This window comes from Arachis hypogaea, chromosome 15, assembly GCF_003086295.3.
Source record: "Arachis hypogaea cultivar Tifrunner chromosome 15, arahy.Tifrunner.gnm2.J5K5, whole genome shotgun sequence".
Taxonomy (NCBI): Eukaryota; Viridiplantae; Streptophyta; class Magnoliopsida; order Fabales; family Fabaceae; genus Arachis; species Arachis hypogaea.
Genome location: NC_092050.1, coordinates 15833836 through 15850424, shown reverse-complemented (window position 1 = coordinate 15850424; position 16589 = coordinate 15833836). Strand labels below are relative to the sequence as shown.

The window sequence follows — 16589 nt, the reverse complement described above, 5'->3', positions numbered from 1 at the left end:
CCCTATTCCATCTCACATGGACCTCCCATGGCAGTGATGGCTGAAACTGCTTGAACGGTTCAGTGACACTAACGGAAAGAAGAAGAAGAACGTGGCAGCTATTACAACTTGGTTGAATTGGAAGACTATGAATGAATTTGTTTTTGAAGGGAAACAGAAGTCCCCCTCCTAGTTGCGGAAGAAGCTCTGTGGGTCTTCAATGAACCTCAGGATTAGAGATGTACTCTTCCTCTCTTGAGACCTTTACTCTTCTTATTGTAAGTTTAATTGTTTTTTGGTGGAATATTTCCAATACTATTTTTCAATTGGTGTCCAAATATGGACTGTAAATTTATTTCTAGTGAAATAAAATGACTTTACCTTCGATAAAAAAGAACATCACAATTATGCTGAGCCACTTGACATTAAATGCTCAGTTTTGTCTTTTTTTTCTCTTATGGTAAGGCAATTATGTCGAGTCACTTGGCACTAAATGCTCAGTTTTATCTTTTTTTTTTCTCTTATGTTAAGGCTAGTCTTGTACATTACGACAAAGCTATGTGACAAATAAATTATAAGAAACCGAATCCCGCTTGGAATTTTGATCTTCTAAAACAGTAAATGATATATGTGAAGCTTTTTCTATAGAATAAGATGACTTATGTACATTTATTTTTACGTAAAGTTAATAGTTAAAAAATATTAGATAATTTACCATGTTTAATTAAATTATGACAGTTTTTAACTGTTTATTTCACATAAAAAAAAATGTACGTGAGTTTTTATCATTGATTAAATACAAAATTGTGTATGTATTTAAACCAAGGTTTTTTTATCCAAGTTAATAAAAGGTTTATATCATTTTTCAAGAAATATTTCATTAAAAAGCAAATGTTTCTATATAAAAAAAAATGATTAATTATATGACCCGTGATATTGAGGTCTGCATTCATCTCCTTCACTCGTCTTTGGTTTGGACTTCGCACCCAACATGCCTCTATGGTTCTATGACTCTTTTCTTCACATACAACAGATTGCAGTTTGCTTAACGCACGTAACATACAGATTGCAGTTTCATTGTCTTAACATGTCGAGTGATTGTGAATAGTTTATTAAAAGGAGATACTATTTCTCACATATACCAACAAATGTAGGGGATAGAGATGGTCATATTATTTATTGATTTATTTATTTTGGCTAAATGCTCACTGTTATTTTTATGGTCACATCAGTATTCGGTCTAATAGAAGTGTTACACTCCGTGAGCACGTTAGATTCCATTCACACTCTTATCTACATGAGTATCAATATCACAAGAAGGCTTTGTCTATAATAGAAAAAGTATAAATTGATTCTTTTAAGAACAAAAGGAATATGCCATTTTTGTGGTATGATGATTTTTTTTATACTAATTTTTAATATTATATAGATGATCTCTATATTGATAAAATTATAATGAGTGAATTGGAAGATAGTCCAATTATGGATTAATTTGTTTTTCAAGCCATGTGTCAGTTAATGTCTAACTCATTTAGTTAATGTGTCAAATTAGACAGTACAATTAGAATTTGATGGAATAAGATAACAGATCAACTAATTTGGCTGACGCTAATAATTATTGGAGATCTACGAAGCTAGTAAAATTTATTGGAGACTAATGCGTCTGATTTAGGATTTTTTGAAAACTAATTTAGGTAAATATTCCAACATTAATTATATGTATCAATTGGTCAAGGCTGAATGGTAAACTAGCAAAAATACAAAACTATAGTAAAATTACTAAAATATAATAAGCCTTCCAATTTGCAACTGCATGGAGAGAGTCAGGGAGAGAAGTCCATGTTACATAACTAAGAAACCAAAATGGCATGTCTAACAAGTAAACTATATTTTACCTGAACAAATCTTCCTACAAAATCTCCAACCACTTGTGAATGTGACATTACTATAAATCTAAATGTAATTAAATCGAGGTAAATACATTATTCAACTCTTCATAGCCGCTTTTTGGAGTGTGCGTCTAATCCTTTTTACTGGTGCAACATTATTTGCTCCTCTGAACTGTGGATAACAAAATATACTAAATTTAAGTTAAAAGTGCTAACATGATATTTTAGGCTATAGTTGATGAAGTAACAAACATAGATCATAGATGTCGACATGCTTAGAGTGTATCTGGTTTGTGTTATTATTTTCTGTTTTTCTTCATAAAATTCTAAAAACAGAAACGCTGAAAATGAAAATATAAACCAAACACACCTTTAATTGTTACCTTAGATTTAATTGTGAGATAGAGAGTCCCATGAGCTTTTGATGACTGAAGTGAATGACAATCTAAATGGAGGCTGCTAAGTGCTTCCACAGTTTCCAGCAGAAGTCCTTCTCTCCAAGGACACTTCATTTCAATCACAACTTCACTCTCACTCACATAGATTCCAACATCAATCTCTGAATTGTTCATCTCTTCATCACCAGCAGCCTCACAAGCCCTCCTCTTGTTTGACACCGATTTCGAATTCTTGTTGCTATTGTTATCAGAAGCCCTCTCCACCATATCCTGAGATGTTCTTGTACTTACTATACCATCCAAATCTGTTACATCCTTTTCAGCTTCTAACTTCCTTACCTTTTCCTCAAGTTTTCTAAGGTATTCCATGGCATCATCTAATATTGAAACCTTGTCATCCTGCAGAACTCATCATTATATGCTTATAATAATTAGTTTAATTTATTAAATTGTAACAAATGAACAATAACAAGTATCATATATGAATCACCTTACTAATTGTAGGAACCATTGATCTTAGAGTTAAAAACCTTTCGTTTAGTTTTGCTCTTCTCTTTCTTTCTGACAAAGCATGGTTCATGCCAACATCATCTACCTCTAATAATCTCATTCTGTCTTTGGAACCGATCTTTTCTTGAGACTCAAGCAATCCGTCCATGTGCATCAGAGGAACTTCAAACAATACCTTCTTTAACAAGTTCTGTGGTGTTCCTCCTCTTCTTGATCTTTGACAATCCATTGATCCTAGTTGCTTCCAAATGGCAAAGCTTGATTCCCCACGAAAATTTCGAAGATGCACTCTCATGATTAACCGGTCATCATCAGGGCGTATTGGAAGGGCAGAGAGTATCCTCTGATAATGCTTATCGTCGCTTCCGAGATTCACCAAGGTTGTTTTTGGGTTATCATTGCATTGTTGAAGGTCCTGTGCACAATGATTTTCGGACAAACAATCACTAGAATTCCTGGAGTTATGGAAACAGTTGCTGAATTCAGTTGGAAACATTGTTCTTCCATCTGTTTGTTGGTTGGCTTGTAATGCATTTGAACTAGTAGTAGGAGAAGTTATGTTGATTAGTTCATATCCTATTACTTCTGGGGTTAGTTTAAGACCATAAGCATTATGGTCAAATTCTCCACAAGCAACACCACCTTCTTCCTTGTTTCTTGTGTTCAAATTAGCTCCTGGATTATTTGGAAGGTTGGTTTCAAGAATGTCCAAGAAAGAATTCCTTATCACTTGAATAAGACTATAGTCTTCGGAGACCTTCATGCAAAATTGATCCAATTAGGTTCATCTGTTATGTACTTATTTTGTTTCATAGACAAACCAACACATACTATTAGATAAAGTATGAACTAATCAACATAATTAAAATTAAGGAAAAGCTTACCGGATCAGTTGTACCTAGCTCAATAACCCCATCCAGAAAGGGAAAGCACACCACTGTCTGAAAAGTTGAAAGAAGCATGAAGTAAGTTTTCTCACACTAAAGTGGAAACTATTTTGTTTTGACAATCTTCGTATTCTTAGAACTCATCAAGAAATTCAAACCGTTCAGCTTTTAGGAATATTAGCTATACATATATGCATATAACCAACTTGGGTTGGTTTAGTGGTTAGTTCACTAGTCTGTTTAAACAAGTGTCAAGGGTTCGAATCTCGTCTTGTGGCAAACCCTTAAATGGAGATCTGATCCGCAGCAAATTAGTCCTTAACTTGCCGGATCGAGAAATATCGTGGAATACCAAAAAAGAGCAATATATATGTAAATCTATTTTTATTATATAAAAGTTGATACTAACTTTTGAGTTTAAATCATGTTTTCTCTTTTAATGATACCATGTCAGCAATTTTAATTAATTGGACTATAAAGCATGGAATATTGACATATATAGCATGATTACTATATTTAGAATGCACATTATTGTCAATATCTATTTATGTTTGTTGAATGTTATGGTGTCTAAAAGGTAGTGCCTATTACTAAAAAAGGTTAAAAATTAATATTTAATTTAAAACATATAAAAATAAATAATTTTTAAAATATCAAAATTTACTACAAAAAAATAAGTTAGACAAAATTTAGGTACCAACTCATAGGTACTATAGAATCTTATCAACACAAAGTTAATGGGAATTTTTCTCCTCAAGTAACTGTTAGGTAAAAATCAAAATGAGGATGGTACCTGAATGGATGCACTCTGATCATGGGAAGAGACCATCGTTGAAAGCATGGTTACAGAACAAGAACCAGAAAGAGAAAAAAACACAATTATCAAGTGTCATTCCAAGAAAGGCATATAACTAGTATAGTAACAAACAAATCCAAGAAACATAATCTTACCTTAGCAAGTAATGAGCGACAGAAAACACCATTATCAGCAGAATGAGCATTGCACAACCAAATAGGTTGACCATATGCCAATGATCTTCCAGGTAAACTAAAAATATGTACATAGAAATGTGACCACTTTTATGAAGTAATCTTTTTGTGAAGACAATAGGTGAGAATTGTTAGATGATTTGACATGTATTATTAAATTATATCTAACAGTTATCAACTATTATCTTCAAAACAACTAGGAATCCAAAACTAAGACAAGATATGCTTAGAAAAATGTTACCCTTGGCCAATGTTGAACACAAAGGACATGCAAACCAAGTAGAACCACTCAGTATCTGTGAGATCTTCAGGGGACAGTGCCGCCGATGGCCTTTTCGTCTGCGAGCAGGATTTCGAGTCTGCAAGGGACGAGTATAGCTCTCGCAGCTGCTCACTTCTCTGTAAGCTTATTATTTGATCAGAGTTATGTTCTGCCACTTGGCTTGTCTTTCTAGTTTTGATGTCTCCATTGTAATAACCTTCACCCCAGCTCAACACCCTGCAAAATTTGCAGAGAATAAAAGAAGCATAAAAACAAACTAGCTTTGAACTTTATGTAGCAACATCTATCAGGAAAATCAGAATTGGAGGTTTCTTATGTAATACCCTGGTTGGGTAGGTGAGCTAGACCAAAAGATTGCATAGCTCCATTGAATGCTTCTCACAGCTAAAGCAAGCTGTTTCTTCACCTTCTCCGGCACCATTTTCTGGTTTTGGAAGCTAGTAACACACCTTAAATGCACTTTTTTTCTCAGAAGGGAAGAGATTTCTTTGACTCCTTCCAAGAACAATCTTATTTAATTGATTTTTTTAGAATGTATAATATTTTCCAAATAATAAAAGTGTAGTTGAGTTTCTTGATTCATGAACCTCCAATCAGACTTCACCATCTATGAAATGCAATGCAACACTAAACATATTGAGTATTGACTAAGACTCAATACTCAAAAGAGAAACAGTTTTGTGTGGAAGACTTGTTCTATGAGGATGCTATGCACATCAAAATAAAACAGATGGTCAACTTGTATATGATAAAGGCACTCACTTTAAGAAATTCCAATGGGATTGGAAATATTGGAGGTAGTGGTGTAATAATAAATTAATAATATTAATAATGATGGGAAATTGCAAGTTGGGGAGAGTAGAATCATCAAAATGTACTCAAGTATTGTAGTGTACGGATGAGAGACCGGAAAAGTCCAAAGAGGTGGGACCTACAACACAATCTCCAAAGTTCAAATACAAACACTTCTTTCCTTCTTTCCTTCCACAAAAGTGTTCAATGTTTGATATGATTAGAAACGGGAGAATACTGGTTCGCTTCCCTCATACATGTTGTAACTATATATGCACTTTCAACACAGACAAGAGAACAACAATGGAAGGATGTGACAGTCCAATGATGGGCTTCAAGAAACTAAAATAATTTATTGGAGGAAAAAGTTGAATGATCATGTGGCCTTCTGTGCTTGAAAATGTTTTGTTTTCTGTGTTGTTTCTGAGACTCCAATTCATTCATAGCACCCACCAGCTCAGCGTGCAGTCATTTATGTGAATGAAATAATTAAATTAAAACTTGATTATATGTTTGGATTAGTTCATTACACATTTATACTTGTTTTCAAAATAGTGACCACTCCCATAGAGTTGTCTTTATGATTTAACATTTTTGACTAAATTGTTATATAACAGTTCTCAACTACAGCCACAGCTCAAGTTAAAAAAAAAAAAGTACAATTGTTGAACAATTTGGTATTTTATATAAACGTGTGGTAATAGTATAGAACATGATAGAGTGGCAGAAGAAAAAATGTGAGGAGAGAAATGAGCTGAACAGAGCAGAGTACGAAACAGAGCCTTTTGAATTTTGATGCAGTCCACTAACTCGCATCAGTTGACTGCTTCTTTCTCATATGCTGTAACTATTTAACTCAACATATTACGATAGATTCAATCCTATTAAATTAATAGTAACTTAATATAACACTACCTAACCGTCAAAGTTCAAAGCACACAGTCACACACACTCCATAGTAGTTGCTTCATCTTTCTCTCTCACTCATTTCTGATCTTTTCCTCCTTTTATTTTGAGGTCAGAACTCGACTCATTCTTGAAATTCCGAATGTTAGTATTTTATTATAAACCTAGAAGTTTATTTATCAAATATAAAATTTCGAATTCAGTAATCAACAAAGTCGTTGTAGTATAGTGGTGAGTATTCTCGCCTGTCACGCGGGTGACCCGGGTTCGATCCCCGGCAACGGCGTTGGAGTTTTATTTTTGTTGCAAACATGTCATGCTTTTTCGTTACAGACATTATTTACAAGAGAAATGGTTACTATTTTCACATTTTCCCCCTTCGAAGTTCTAACTATCGCATTACAATACAAGTTTGTGGACAAAATTAATTATTTATAACTCTATTCCATTTACATTTTACAGACTATAGAATAAATAAAACTAAGTTACTACAAAGAATAATTCAATTTCTCCCATGGAGCAGTGCATTCTGTTCTGTCTCTAAATCTCTCTATACTTTAGAAGAAGAAATGTAGAATCTGTAGCTCCCATTTCTGTTATACTCGTGCAACAGGAGAAAAGGGTGGCATCGTTACATAAGGTAGAGGAATCCCTTTGTGAGTCTTGGACATGGTCTTGTTCTTCTCCTTTGATTGCATAAAAAGCTCTGCTTCCTCCCTCATTAGCATTTCCAGTGAATTACATTGAGATAATGGCTGGTTTTTCTCCCTCCGTGCAAGGCTACAAGTGGAAGTGCCATGCAAAATGGCGACACAAACGGAGAAGGCTTGTAACGGGGATAACCGAGCATGGAAATCAACTGTATATTCACCCTCTTCAACTCTGCTCATGCTAAAGGTAGGAGTATTTTCCTTGGCTCCCTATAAAGTATGCACAAAATGAAAAAAAATCAGATATTTGCTAAAATGTAATAATGACAACATTGTAAATGAAGCAAGTTGTACATTTTCATGTCTCATTAAATCAATTAATTTTCCAATCATAGAGTGAGTGTCTGTTTGCTCTTTTTAATTTTTATCCTAATCTGGGTGTATTCTATCTTATAGTAGCAAAATGGTTGCTAAGCATACAAGTAATAAGTTGGAACTAATTGCACTAAACTTGAGGACCTTGAAACTTTGCACTGGCTTATGTTATGCAGTTTCCAATAAAAAGGCATCAATCTTCTTCGGGAAAAAAGAAAACATGAAAATAAGAAACTGGAGATCTTAATGACCAAAACATAATGATAGAAAAGGAAGGTATTTTTTGTAATTACATCTTAATGAGATTTGATCAGTGAATGAGAAAGCATATACAATTAAGTATGAAGTAGTTAAATTATAGAACTATTTACCTGAAGAAAAAGTTGCAGTGGTTGATAATCCTTTATGAGGGGCTGGTCTTCAGCAAACTGAATACTAGGATTGCCTAAAAGAATAAGGGGACAGGCCATGTCCCAGCCACCACAGTCGCAACCTCCACCATGTTTCCATCGATCAAGTAATGATGAGGGACCAAGGTTTTCGCCACTCGGCAAACCATGAATGCCAGTTGGTAGTACCACCTTCACTTGTTCCTGCATTTTCCTGTTGTGGAAGCTTTTTCTACAGTGCTCTACAACTGAAGAGACATCACTTAGTTTGGAAAACGAGTTAGCCTCTCTCATATCCTTTCTTTTGTATTTCAAGCTTTTTCTCTTATCCAATGGAATTTGCAAACGAATAGAAGCAATTTCAAGGTTCGGATGCAATTCTGCGGATGACAATGGACATGAATTTGATTCATCAAAATCAACATTGCTTGTTGGAAGCTTGTTTTTACTAGCCAGACTCTTCTCATCTACCATGAGAGTTTCTCCCTTTGCTCCTACCCGGCAAGCTTTTAGCATTTTAGAAGCATCTTGCTCAGTGTTAGACTTCTTTTTACATGAAACACTTCTTCTTGAGTGCATTAGATCATACAACACAAATTCTGTCACCATCGAATTGTCCAATACTCCACCTTCTAATTTTGAACATAAATTACATGAAACTAACATCTGTGCTACTATTGATGGATATTTGTCACAATCATGGGACTTCAAACCTGAGGCATCGCTTTTCTTTCTACTATTGATGGAATGGAAGGTATATACCCAGTTGGAAGTATTACCTGCTCTCCAAGGCTTTGCTACAAAGACATCTTCAGGGCATTTCACCTTAAACTCAAAAGTTGGCAGCCCTTGCTTAATTTTCAACCTCAGATTACCGTGCAGATGAACCGGTGAACATGCTAGGCCTGAATACTTAATATCTCTTCTTATAAACTCAGAAACAATGTCAGCATGTTTTGCGGCGTTGGAGAAGTCATTCAGCAGAGATTTCTGGTAAGTCCTGTTTCTTGTTAAAGTAGTAGTCCCAGGCAATTTCACCTTAGTATCTTCTAGCATATGGCTGGCTGGACTTTGCGGAGATTTTGACTTCGCAAATGAATTCAGCCTTTTACCGACAGGGCTGAATGGCGGTTTTGGGTTACCTCTAGATGAGCAATCACTTTGTAGTGGATATGGAAAGTCAGCAACTTCAACCATAGCACTATGGTATTTGTGCAATGCCTCAAATGTGTCTTTCGGAAGAGGAGAATCACCATTAATTGTAGAACAAGCAACCTTATTATCACTTCTTACCTTTGAATACATAGAATCTACCCCTTCAACTGCACTAGAGTTTCTAGCCCAAACATCTGGATTTATGAAGTCAATAAATATTTCTGGAGAGTTGCACTCCATAGAAGCCCAGGATGCCGAAACAGATGGTGAAGCCACATTCGAATTCTGAGATATTTCAGAAGGTTCATCATCTGAGCTACATAAAGAATCAACAATGCTACCTGAAAAAGAGGCATCACTACTCCGACATGAAATTTCTATCTTTTTCCTTCCCTCCATGGTGTCCATTTTCTTTAGAATGGAGCCTCCTCTCCCTCCTACATTACCTTCCAATCCATGAGATCTACAGGGAAGTTTGTTGTACGAAGAATTGTGGAATTGAGCAAATTTGATCTGGGCAAAGTCCTCTTTTAGTTTCAAAAACTCATCTTTCCCAATAGCTTTTCCTTTTTTATATATTTTCTTCACATTCAAAGAATATTGAGGAGATAGAAGAACAGTATTGGGGCTCAGATCCGCCGAAGACTTGTCATTGAGATCGAACTCCAACTCTTGTCTCATTGATAAATTTAGGATCCGGCAACACTATTCAGTAAAGAAAAAAAAAGAGGGGGCATGAAGAAATTAGTTATTTGCAAGAGATATAGATCCTACTGCATTTGACACATTGCTGCATGCAATCTATCATTAAACAAGATTTAGATGCTATTGCAATAAGCAAACTAATCAAAGTGTACTCAGCTTCGCAATCAACATGGTTCTGCTCCTGCTCCTAATTATTGATTTGAACAGATGAAATTCACACAATATTGAAGTAGAAAGCAATAGTTCACAGAATTGCAGGAAATGAACGGTACCTACATTGCAAAACAGAAATCCACACTCTTCTGAAACATGTAATTTGCAATTGAAATTGTGACCTTACAAACAACCATTACTGGATGGACTGTTGCTCAAGCAATTGCAAAAGGTACAAACAATACAGCATGATCTCTATGAAGCTCAGCAGAATTTGAAACCAAACCATAACAGCATAAAAGAAAAGAAAATGGGAATAATAAAACACTGGAAAAAGGAAAGACCACAGTGGAGTATATCATTGATAAATGAAGGAGAGAAAAAGAGAGGGGAAAAAATAAAGCATCATCTACACGCAATCATAATCTCAAAAGCTTAAGCAGAAAGTTAAGAAGGAAGAAAAACCTGTGATAACAATTCATTAATGATGGCCCATTGGAAAATATAAGAATTTCTAAAGAGAGAGTGAAGAAGCTTAAAGGAAGCAGCTACAGTTGAAATTGGATCACCGGTAGCACTACAGAAGAAGGGGAAGAAGTAAAGTATGATGATTGATGATTAATGGTGACAAAAAAGTGAACTTGGAGACAGAAATCAAAACTAAGAGAGAGAATGTAAGAAAGGGAAGAATTCACATTTCAGTTTCAGAGAGAGAGAGAGAAAGAAGAGACAGGAGGCTGATAATGCTGTGTACATGTCTCTGCTAAAAAGAGATCATGTCCTTAAAGCAACCATCATATGTTATGCTCTCTCTCCGTCTCCGGTTCACTTTATAATTATTAATTAATTGTTATTATTATTTTGCCTTTATTTGTGTCTCGCTCATCGTGTGGGACCAGTGATCCAAAGCAATCAAGATGCAATAGCAACCCCCAAGGCATCAAAAAGACAAGTCACACCATAAAGAGACAACCTTGGCTTGCTGTGAATAAAGGGTAATTGTGTAAGTTAAGATTCCGATTAGGCATGATCAGTTACAGAAGTGGTTGTCTCAAAACATATCATTGTGTCAACGTTAAATACATATCAACGCCGAAATCCATAAAGTTCTAAATTACTAGAGTCTAGTACTACGACTGCACTGCGCATGTGACAATAATAATTTGCTACGTCTGTCGGTTGAAAAATAATCATTTAATTTATGTGCGTAATGGCATTGGATGGAGTCATTATTTCTTCTTTTTTCCGGTAGAAGGAGTCATTATCTCTAACTGAAAACAATAATAATCCAAAATAAGAACAGAGATGAGTACTGTCGAATTTAGAATCAGATCCACCGTCCAATTACGTGAAACTTATTACTCACCAGTCCTCCTAAAGAGCGGTTCTAACCTTTTATTTGGGGAATAAGGGTTGGTCATGGTGATAGTGAAATTAGTGATAGAGATCGAGATAGATTGGTCAAACAATTATTGTGATTGGTTCCAACTTCCAAGTGTTTCTGAAAAGAAGATTTCGGGAAAGGGAGGAGGGTAAAAATGTAAAATGGACTAAAATCAGAACAACGACAAGGAAAATTTGGTGGGAAAAAGAGAGTTTTACTGGACTGGTGTGGTTCTATTAGCGAAATCAATGACTGTCGCCCACATCCAACTCACCGAATCCTGAACTCGGACCATCAAAAATTTCTTCAATTGGGAGAAGATTGATTACGAAAAATGATAATGAGATATTCTTATTACTGATTCACTGGTTTTAAATAATTTTGTAGTATTAATAATCTAGTGTGGCTAGTAATTCTACGACGTCAACTCAAAAGCGCATGGTTTTCCCATGGAGCATCTAGCCATATCCACTTACAAAACAAAAGTCATAGTCATATAATCTCCTGCTATGATGTGAGACTATCCTATATGATGTATGACACTATATGAGCCTGTGAGGTAACATTTTAGCTTATTGAAAGCTATGCACAAAAAGAGTCCCTTGTGTTGTATGCCGTCAAACTGGAAGAGAACTGTACACAACAATGTTAAACAAAAAACAAAAAACATCTGATAAAGGCTAAAGACTACACAGACAGGACCAAATATTCCTAATCAACATGTTTTGTTGTCTCAATATTGTCATCATTCCCGGACTTGCCAAATGATTTCTGGGCATCCGATTCAGGTACACAAGCTTCACTTGCTTTCTTTTTTTCAGGGGCTAACTTTTCAGACTCATGGGGGCTTTTCAGCTTCTTCTCTTCATCTTCAATTTTAGAAGTGCTCGATGGTGCTGTCATTAGACTTTTCTTTGAAACTGGTGCATCTATTGTCAGCAAAGAAGCCTCATCCCGGGAGGCATACCAGGAATTTCCACAGGCAACACATTCAAGCTGAATAGGCAAGACAGCAGCAATCAACCCAAGCTATAAAGATGCAGAAGGCAATTTAGGAATTCTGGACTAAAGTAGAAAAGATGCAAACCTGATATCTGTCACCGTGTCCAGCATGGATAATTTCCCTCAAGCCCACCTTCAATTCCATACATCTTTGGCACCGGGCATCTGTCATCTGTTTCAGGAGGGGCAGAGCTGAAGTCAGATGATATCTCCACATAAAAAGGACAAATAAAATAGTTGTCAAGAAATGATGACCTGTATGAGTTGTGATTCATCAGGTTCTTCCTTGGCCTTTTCTTCAGCAGTAATAGCCTCCTGACGTTCATAAATTTGGCAGATAGCCACAACAAACCATACAATCAAGTAGTGTAGTGTCTTAATAATCACCATATACAGTGTCTGAATAATATAAAGCATATTTGAAAAGCCAGATCATTTTTAGGTGTTTTTCCCCCTCTCTTTTTAACCATGTAAAGGTCAGATTTGGAAGTAAATTCCGATATTAACTAACACTTGAGACTTTGTAACAATAACGTAGCAAGCACTGATGAGGTCTAAAATTTCTATCTAATGATTTCCCAAAATGCTAAAAGTTCTTATACAATGAATTATAATCATAATACTGTATGTAAGCCAATGCATATAACCTACGGAAAGAAACTTAAATTTTCCATCAGCATTTGAATTATGTTCAAACAATTGTTTCCAACAAACCATCCCCACTTTTTTCCCCATAAAATGATCCACATGTTCCATCCCATTATCTACTAAAAGACAGGAGAGGAGAGCTTTGAACCCCAAAAAAGTTACAGCTTCTTGTATATTATAAGAAACAAAGATAGTACCACTGTAACTTTGATAAAACTTTAAGCCACAAGTACACGTGATTATTGAAATAAGATGAAGAGATATGAGAAAATATGCTGAAGAGCACTACTAAAGGTTGAATAGAGATGATTGGCTATTTTATTTTCCATTTCTTTTAAAGGAAAAACCACCATGATGCTGTGTAAATCAGGCATAGTCCTGGAATAGTAAGCAGACAACTGAAAAGATCCATTTTCACTTTGGTTAAACTAAAAGTCACAACAGATATCATACCTTCAATTCATTTGGTGCCATATTTACTATTTTTGCCGGTTCCAGCTCTCCATTTAATAAGCGGCGTGCTAGCAGTGCATTATTCTGCAAAGAACCCAAGAGAAAACAGAATAAATAATGTATAAGAATTCACTATAGCCGACTGGTTTTTTCCTTTCTTTACAATGATTATGAGATAAAACTTTTATATCTGAATTTTAGCCTCCTAGATCCTCATTGTAAGAGAGAGTATACGCAAAACAATAGAAATACAAAATGGCCACTGTAACTTGTAGTAGCAGTGACATGTATGTTATTTATTGGAAAAACAAAAGAAGATAATTATAATATTATGCGTGTATCATATTTATATGCATAAGGTCAGGTTCTAACATGGATATTATAATCTAATTGCCGTATCTTTTTATTGTACTTCTGGAAATCCGATGAAAAGGCGTCATTTGAAGCTTTTTCAAGTGCAACTATGGCTGTAACAGCAGTATCTGGCCAGACAAAAGACTTGGAACTCTGTACAGTGAGAAAGAAACAAATATAAAATCCATATAACCCACAAAGAGAGGGAAATCGAGAGAACAATAAAAGAAAATGATTAGCTGATAATAGCCACTAAATAATATATCTTTCTAATACCTTCTGGCCCGTGTCTTGAAGGTCATTTGCTGATTCTGGATTTTTATTGTTAATTTCATCAGAATTGACATTCTCCAATCTTTTGTCATCCCTTTTAATGCTGTCATCAGATTTACACATGTAATGAACGTGCCCAAGCAACTTCTCCAACCATTTATCACGGTGAGTGTTTCCGGTTAGCACATCAAACTTCACTAATATACGATAATACTCTGAGGCATTGTTTACACAATTCCCTAGTGTTTCAGGCTTCAGAAGTTGGTCGCCCTTTGGATTTCCGTCATCCTTCCCGGAAACATCATGAGGTGAAGTACTCTTTGTCCTTGTGTTCCTTTTATTTTTTGTCAAATCTTCCTGATCAGCAGATGCTTCTGAAGGCTCGATGTCAAGCAGTTTACCGATACGTTGTAGAGTTTTCTGTACTAGCTCATCAAGTTCTTGCTGTTTAACATCCTCATAGTCCTTGTCCGTTAGCCTCCAGAGTTTTCTTTCAACAGTGTCATATACCTTCTGCACAATAAACCCCGGATGCTCCTTCCGATTCGGAAGCTGCTTGTGCAGTGGAATAAAATGCACCACACACTTATGCATGACAGACTCAGCAGGAACATCATCGCGGTGAAAACTATAAAACAGCTCCCTTGTGTCTTGTGATTGCCAATGTCCACCTTCCTGTTGTGATGCTTCTTCGGGACGATAAAACCACTGCCCTGTCACCATCATGCTGCCATTGCAGGTAAGTGTGATGTCCTAACAGCAGAAAAGAAAAATCAAGAAATAAAATCAGAAGATGAAAACTGGAATTCCATGAATAAAAAGTGCAATTCATGTATCGCGATAGGGGGATACGGGGTTGTGTCATGAGCTTCCCCATCTCAGTCTAACCAAATATTACAATTCACTATTTCTTCATCAGAATCGGGTAATAAAGCTCAGATATTATGTCAGAAATGAAAAGAAATAAATAACTGTAAAACGAATGAAAGAACGAAATTGGCAAGGGAATTGAATTCACCTTAATAATTGCAACATAGGGCTTTTGGTCTGTTTCCTCGGGCACGAGAAGTACAGGGTCCTCCTGCAGAAAAAAACAACGATTTGCAGGATCAATTGAAGAAGCAGAAGCATTGAAATTATGACCTAAATGACAATTGTTAGAAACATACGAGTGTATATTGATTGCCATCGAATTCGAAGGATTGGTAATGCTTCTTCCGACCTCTTCCCTTTCCGGAAACCCTAATGGGATCGCCGAGGGGTTTAGCGTCCTCCTGAGGTGACTCCTCCGCCGCCTTTTCTGCTTCCTTGGCCTTGTCTTTCCCTCTGCCCTCATTATTCTTCTTCTTCTTATTCTTCCTCTTACTATGTTGGGAGGTGTTGTCATCGTCGCTGTCGTAATCATCTTCCTCTTCCTCTTCCTCTTCCTCTTCCTCTTCCTCGTCTTCTTCTTCTTCTTCCTCCTCCTCGAGAAGCTTCATGCGCTTCCTCTTGCGCAGCTGCTTGGGACGATCGTCTTCGTCGTCATCGCTGGTGGCCACCCGAGAGAAGCGTCGATTCACCATTTTGAAAGTTCTCTGACTCTGCCACACTACCAGGTAGCTCAAAGCAATTAGTCCCCGCGAAGGACAGTCGAAAGCGGTCACGATTCAAGAATCAAGAACCGATAGGGAGTAATATCCAAAATATTCCAAATTCCAAACCATGACTTCTGCAATTTTAATTCTTTTTTTATTTAGATAAATTAATTCTTATGTTAAATTTTGATAGAGAAAAAGATTAAATTAATTAATTATTATTATTATTTAATAAAAATATAATAGTTTATAAAATTTTTAGATTTTTTAATCAATTTTGTTTCGGCCCAGCCCAATAAGGGTTGGGGTTTATCCTACGGACTATCGACCCAAACACCAAGGAGACTCGTGCGTCACCTCACTCCTTGATGAAGATTTCGATAGTTGGCAGAAGCTTTTAGATGGACGGGTTCACGACAAAAGGCTCACCCGAGTACAAGGTATAAATGGGGAGGGACCTACCCCTCTCCAGAGGTACGTCATTTTTACCCTAATTTGCCGCATCATCGTACGGACGCTTACTTTGGCATCGAAGTGTCCTTACAGGTGGCCCCACCTGTCGACCCACTGACGATCGGGATAACCCCATTTCTCGCGGAGCTCGTGTTCAGGTCCAGACACCCCCTCATTCAACCTGTTGCTCACAACTCGACAACCATCCAATCCACCACTCCTCCGAGCAACCGAACATTAGCACCCATCGTGGGGACCTGACGCGACTTTGGACCTTATCCCTCATACGGAGGAGGTACGAGCGGAGGGAGGAGCCCGCCTTCGTAGCAGGGTGAGTTCGGGGATCTCGCAGGAACATCCAAGATCCCCGTCTCGCCAAGGCGA

General features: G+C 36.5%; 3 protein-coding genes and 1 non-coding gene across 5 annotated transcripts; 1 reads left to right on the top strand and 3 right to left on the bottom strand.

Moving 5' to 3' along the window:
• Positions 1–1737: 1737 nt before the first annotated feature.
• LOC112749663 (transcription factor EGL1) lies at positions 1738–6121 on the bottom strand. The gene is made up of 8 exons (XM_025797988.3): positions 5260–6121; positions 4895–5152; positions 4615–4711; positions 4457–4471; positions 3661–3717; positions 2757–3533; positions 2252–2665; positions 1738–2040 (listed from the first exon to the last, which is right to left on the bottom strand). The coding sequence occupies exons 1-8, from the start codon at positions 5355–5357 to the stop codon at positions 1966–1968; spliced, it is 1791 nt and encodes a 596-aa protein (XP_025653773.1). The 5' UTR covers positions 5358–6121; the 3' UTR covers positions 1738–1965.
• A 727-nt stretch (positions 6122–6848) lies between these two features.
• TRNAD-GUC (transfer RNA aspartic acid (anticodon GUC)) lies at positions 6849–6920 on the top strand. Its single transcript has one exon. It is a non-coding gene; the product is annotated as a tRNA-Asp (tRNA).
• Positions 6921–7045: 125 nt separating this feature from the next.
• LOC112749662 (uncharacterized) lies at positions 7046–10864 on the bottom strand. Of its 2 annotated transcripts, none has more exons than XM_025797986.3 (3): positions 10527–10864; positions 8031–9908; positions 7046–7554 (listed from the first exon to the last, which is right to left on the bottom strand). In XM_025797986.3, exons 2-3 carry the CDS (start codon positions 9882–9884, stop codon positions 7231–7233), a joined length of 2178 nt encoding a protein of 725 aa, XP_025653771.1. In that variant the 5' UTR covers positions 9885–9908; positions 10527–10864; the 3' UTR covers positions 7046–7230. The 2 variants fall into 2 exon arrangements, with proteins under 2 accessions (XP_025653771.1, XP_025653772.1); XM_025797987.3 differs by having other exon boundaries at positions 8031–10180; positions 10527–10861.
• A 906-nt stretch (positions 10865–11770) lies between these two features.
• On the bottom strand, positions 11771–15955 carry LOC112749661 (ASI1-immunoprecipitated protein 3). The gene is made up of 8 exons (XM_025797985.3): positions 15345–15955; positions 15194–15256; positions 14179–14928; positions 13921–14055; positions 13549–13632; positions 12703–12762; positions 12533–12619; positions 11771–12441 (listed from the first exon to the last, which is right to left on the bottom strand). The coding sequence occupies exons 1-8, from the start codon at positions 15738–15740 to the stop codon at positions 12157–12159; spliced, it is 1860 nt and encodes a 619-aa protein (XP_025653770.1). The 5' UTR covers positions 15741–15955; the 3' UTR covers positions 11771–12156.
• Positions 15956–16589: the final 634 nt, after the last annotated feature.

Excerpts from the sequence above, each read along its gene's own strand:
- LOC112749663 (XM_025797988.3), bottom strand. The coding sequence starts at position 5,357 with ATGGTGCCGGAGAAGGTGAAGAAACAGCTTGCTTTAGCTGTGAGAAGC. Across the intron at positions 4,712-4,894 it reads GTGTTCAACATTGGCCAAGG|TTTACCTGGAAGATCATTGG; the intron begins GTAACATTTTTC and ends ACATATTTTTAG. Across the intron at positions 2,041-2,251 it reads ATCTCACAATTAAATCTAAG|TTCAGAGGAGCAAATAATGT; the intron begins GTAACAATTAAA and ends TGTTATCCACAG.
- LOC112749662 (XM_025797986.3), bottom strand. The coding sequence starts at position 9,884 with ATGAGACAAGAGTTGGAGTTCGATCTCAATGACAAGTCTTCGGCGGAT. Across the intron at positions 7,555-8,030 it reads CACTGCAACTTTTTCTTCAG|GGAGCCAAGGAAAATACTCC; the intron begins GTAAATAGTTCT and ends CATACTTTATAG.
- LOC112749661 (XM_025797985.3), bottom strand. The coding sequence starts at position 15,740 with ATGGTGAATCGACGCTTCTCTCGGGTGGCCACCAGCGATGACGACGAA. Across the intron at positions 13,633-13,920 it reads AATTAGATTATAATATCCAT|AATAATGCACTGCTAGCACG; the intron begins GTTAGAACCTGA and ends GGTTCTTTGCAG. Across the intron at positions 12,763-13,548 it reads TGGCACCAAATGAATTGAAG|GAGGCTATTACTGCTGAAGA; the intron begins GTATGATATCTG and ends TATGAACGTCAG.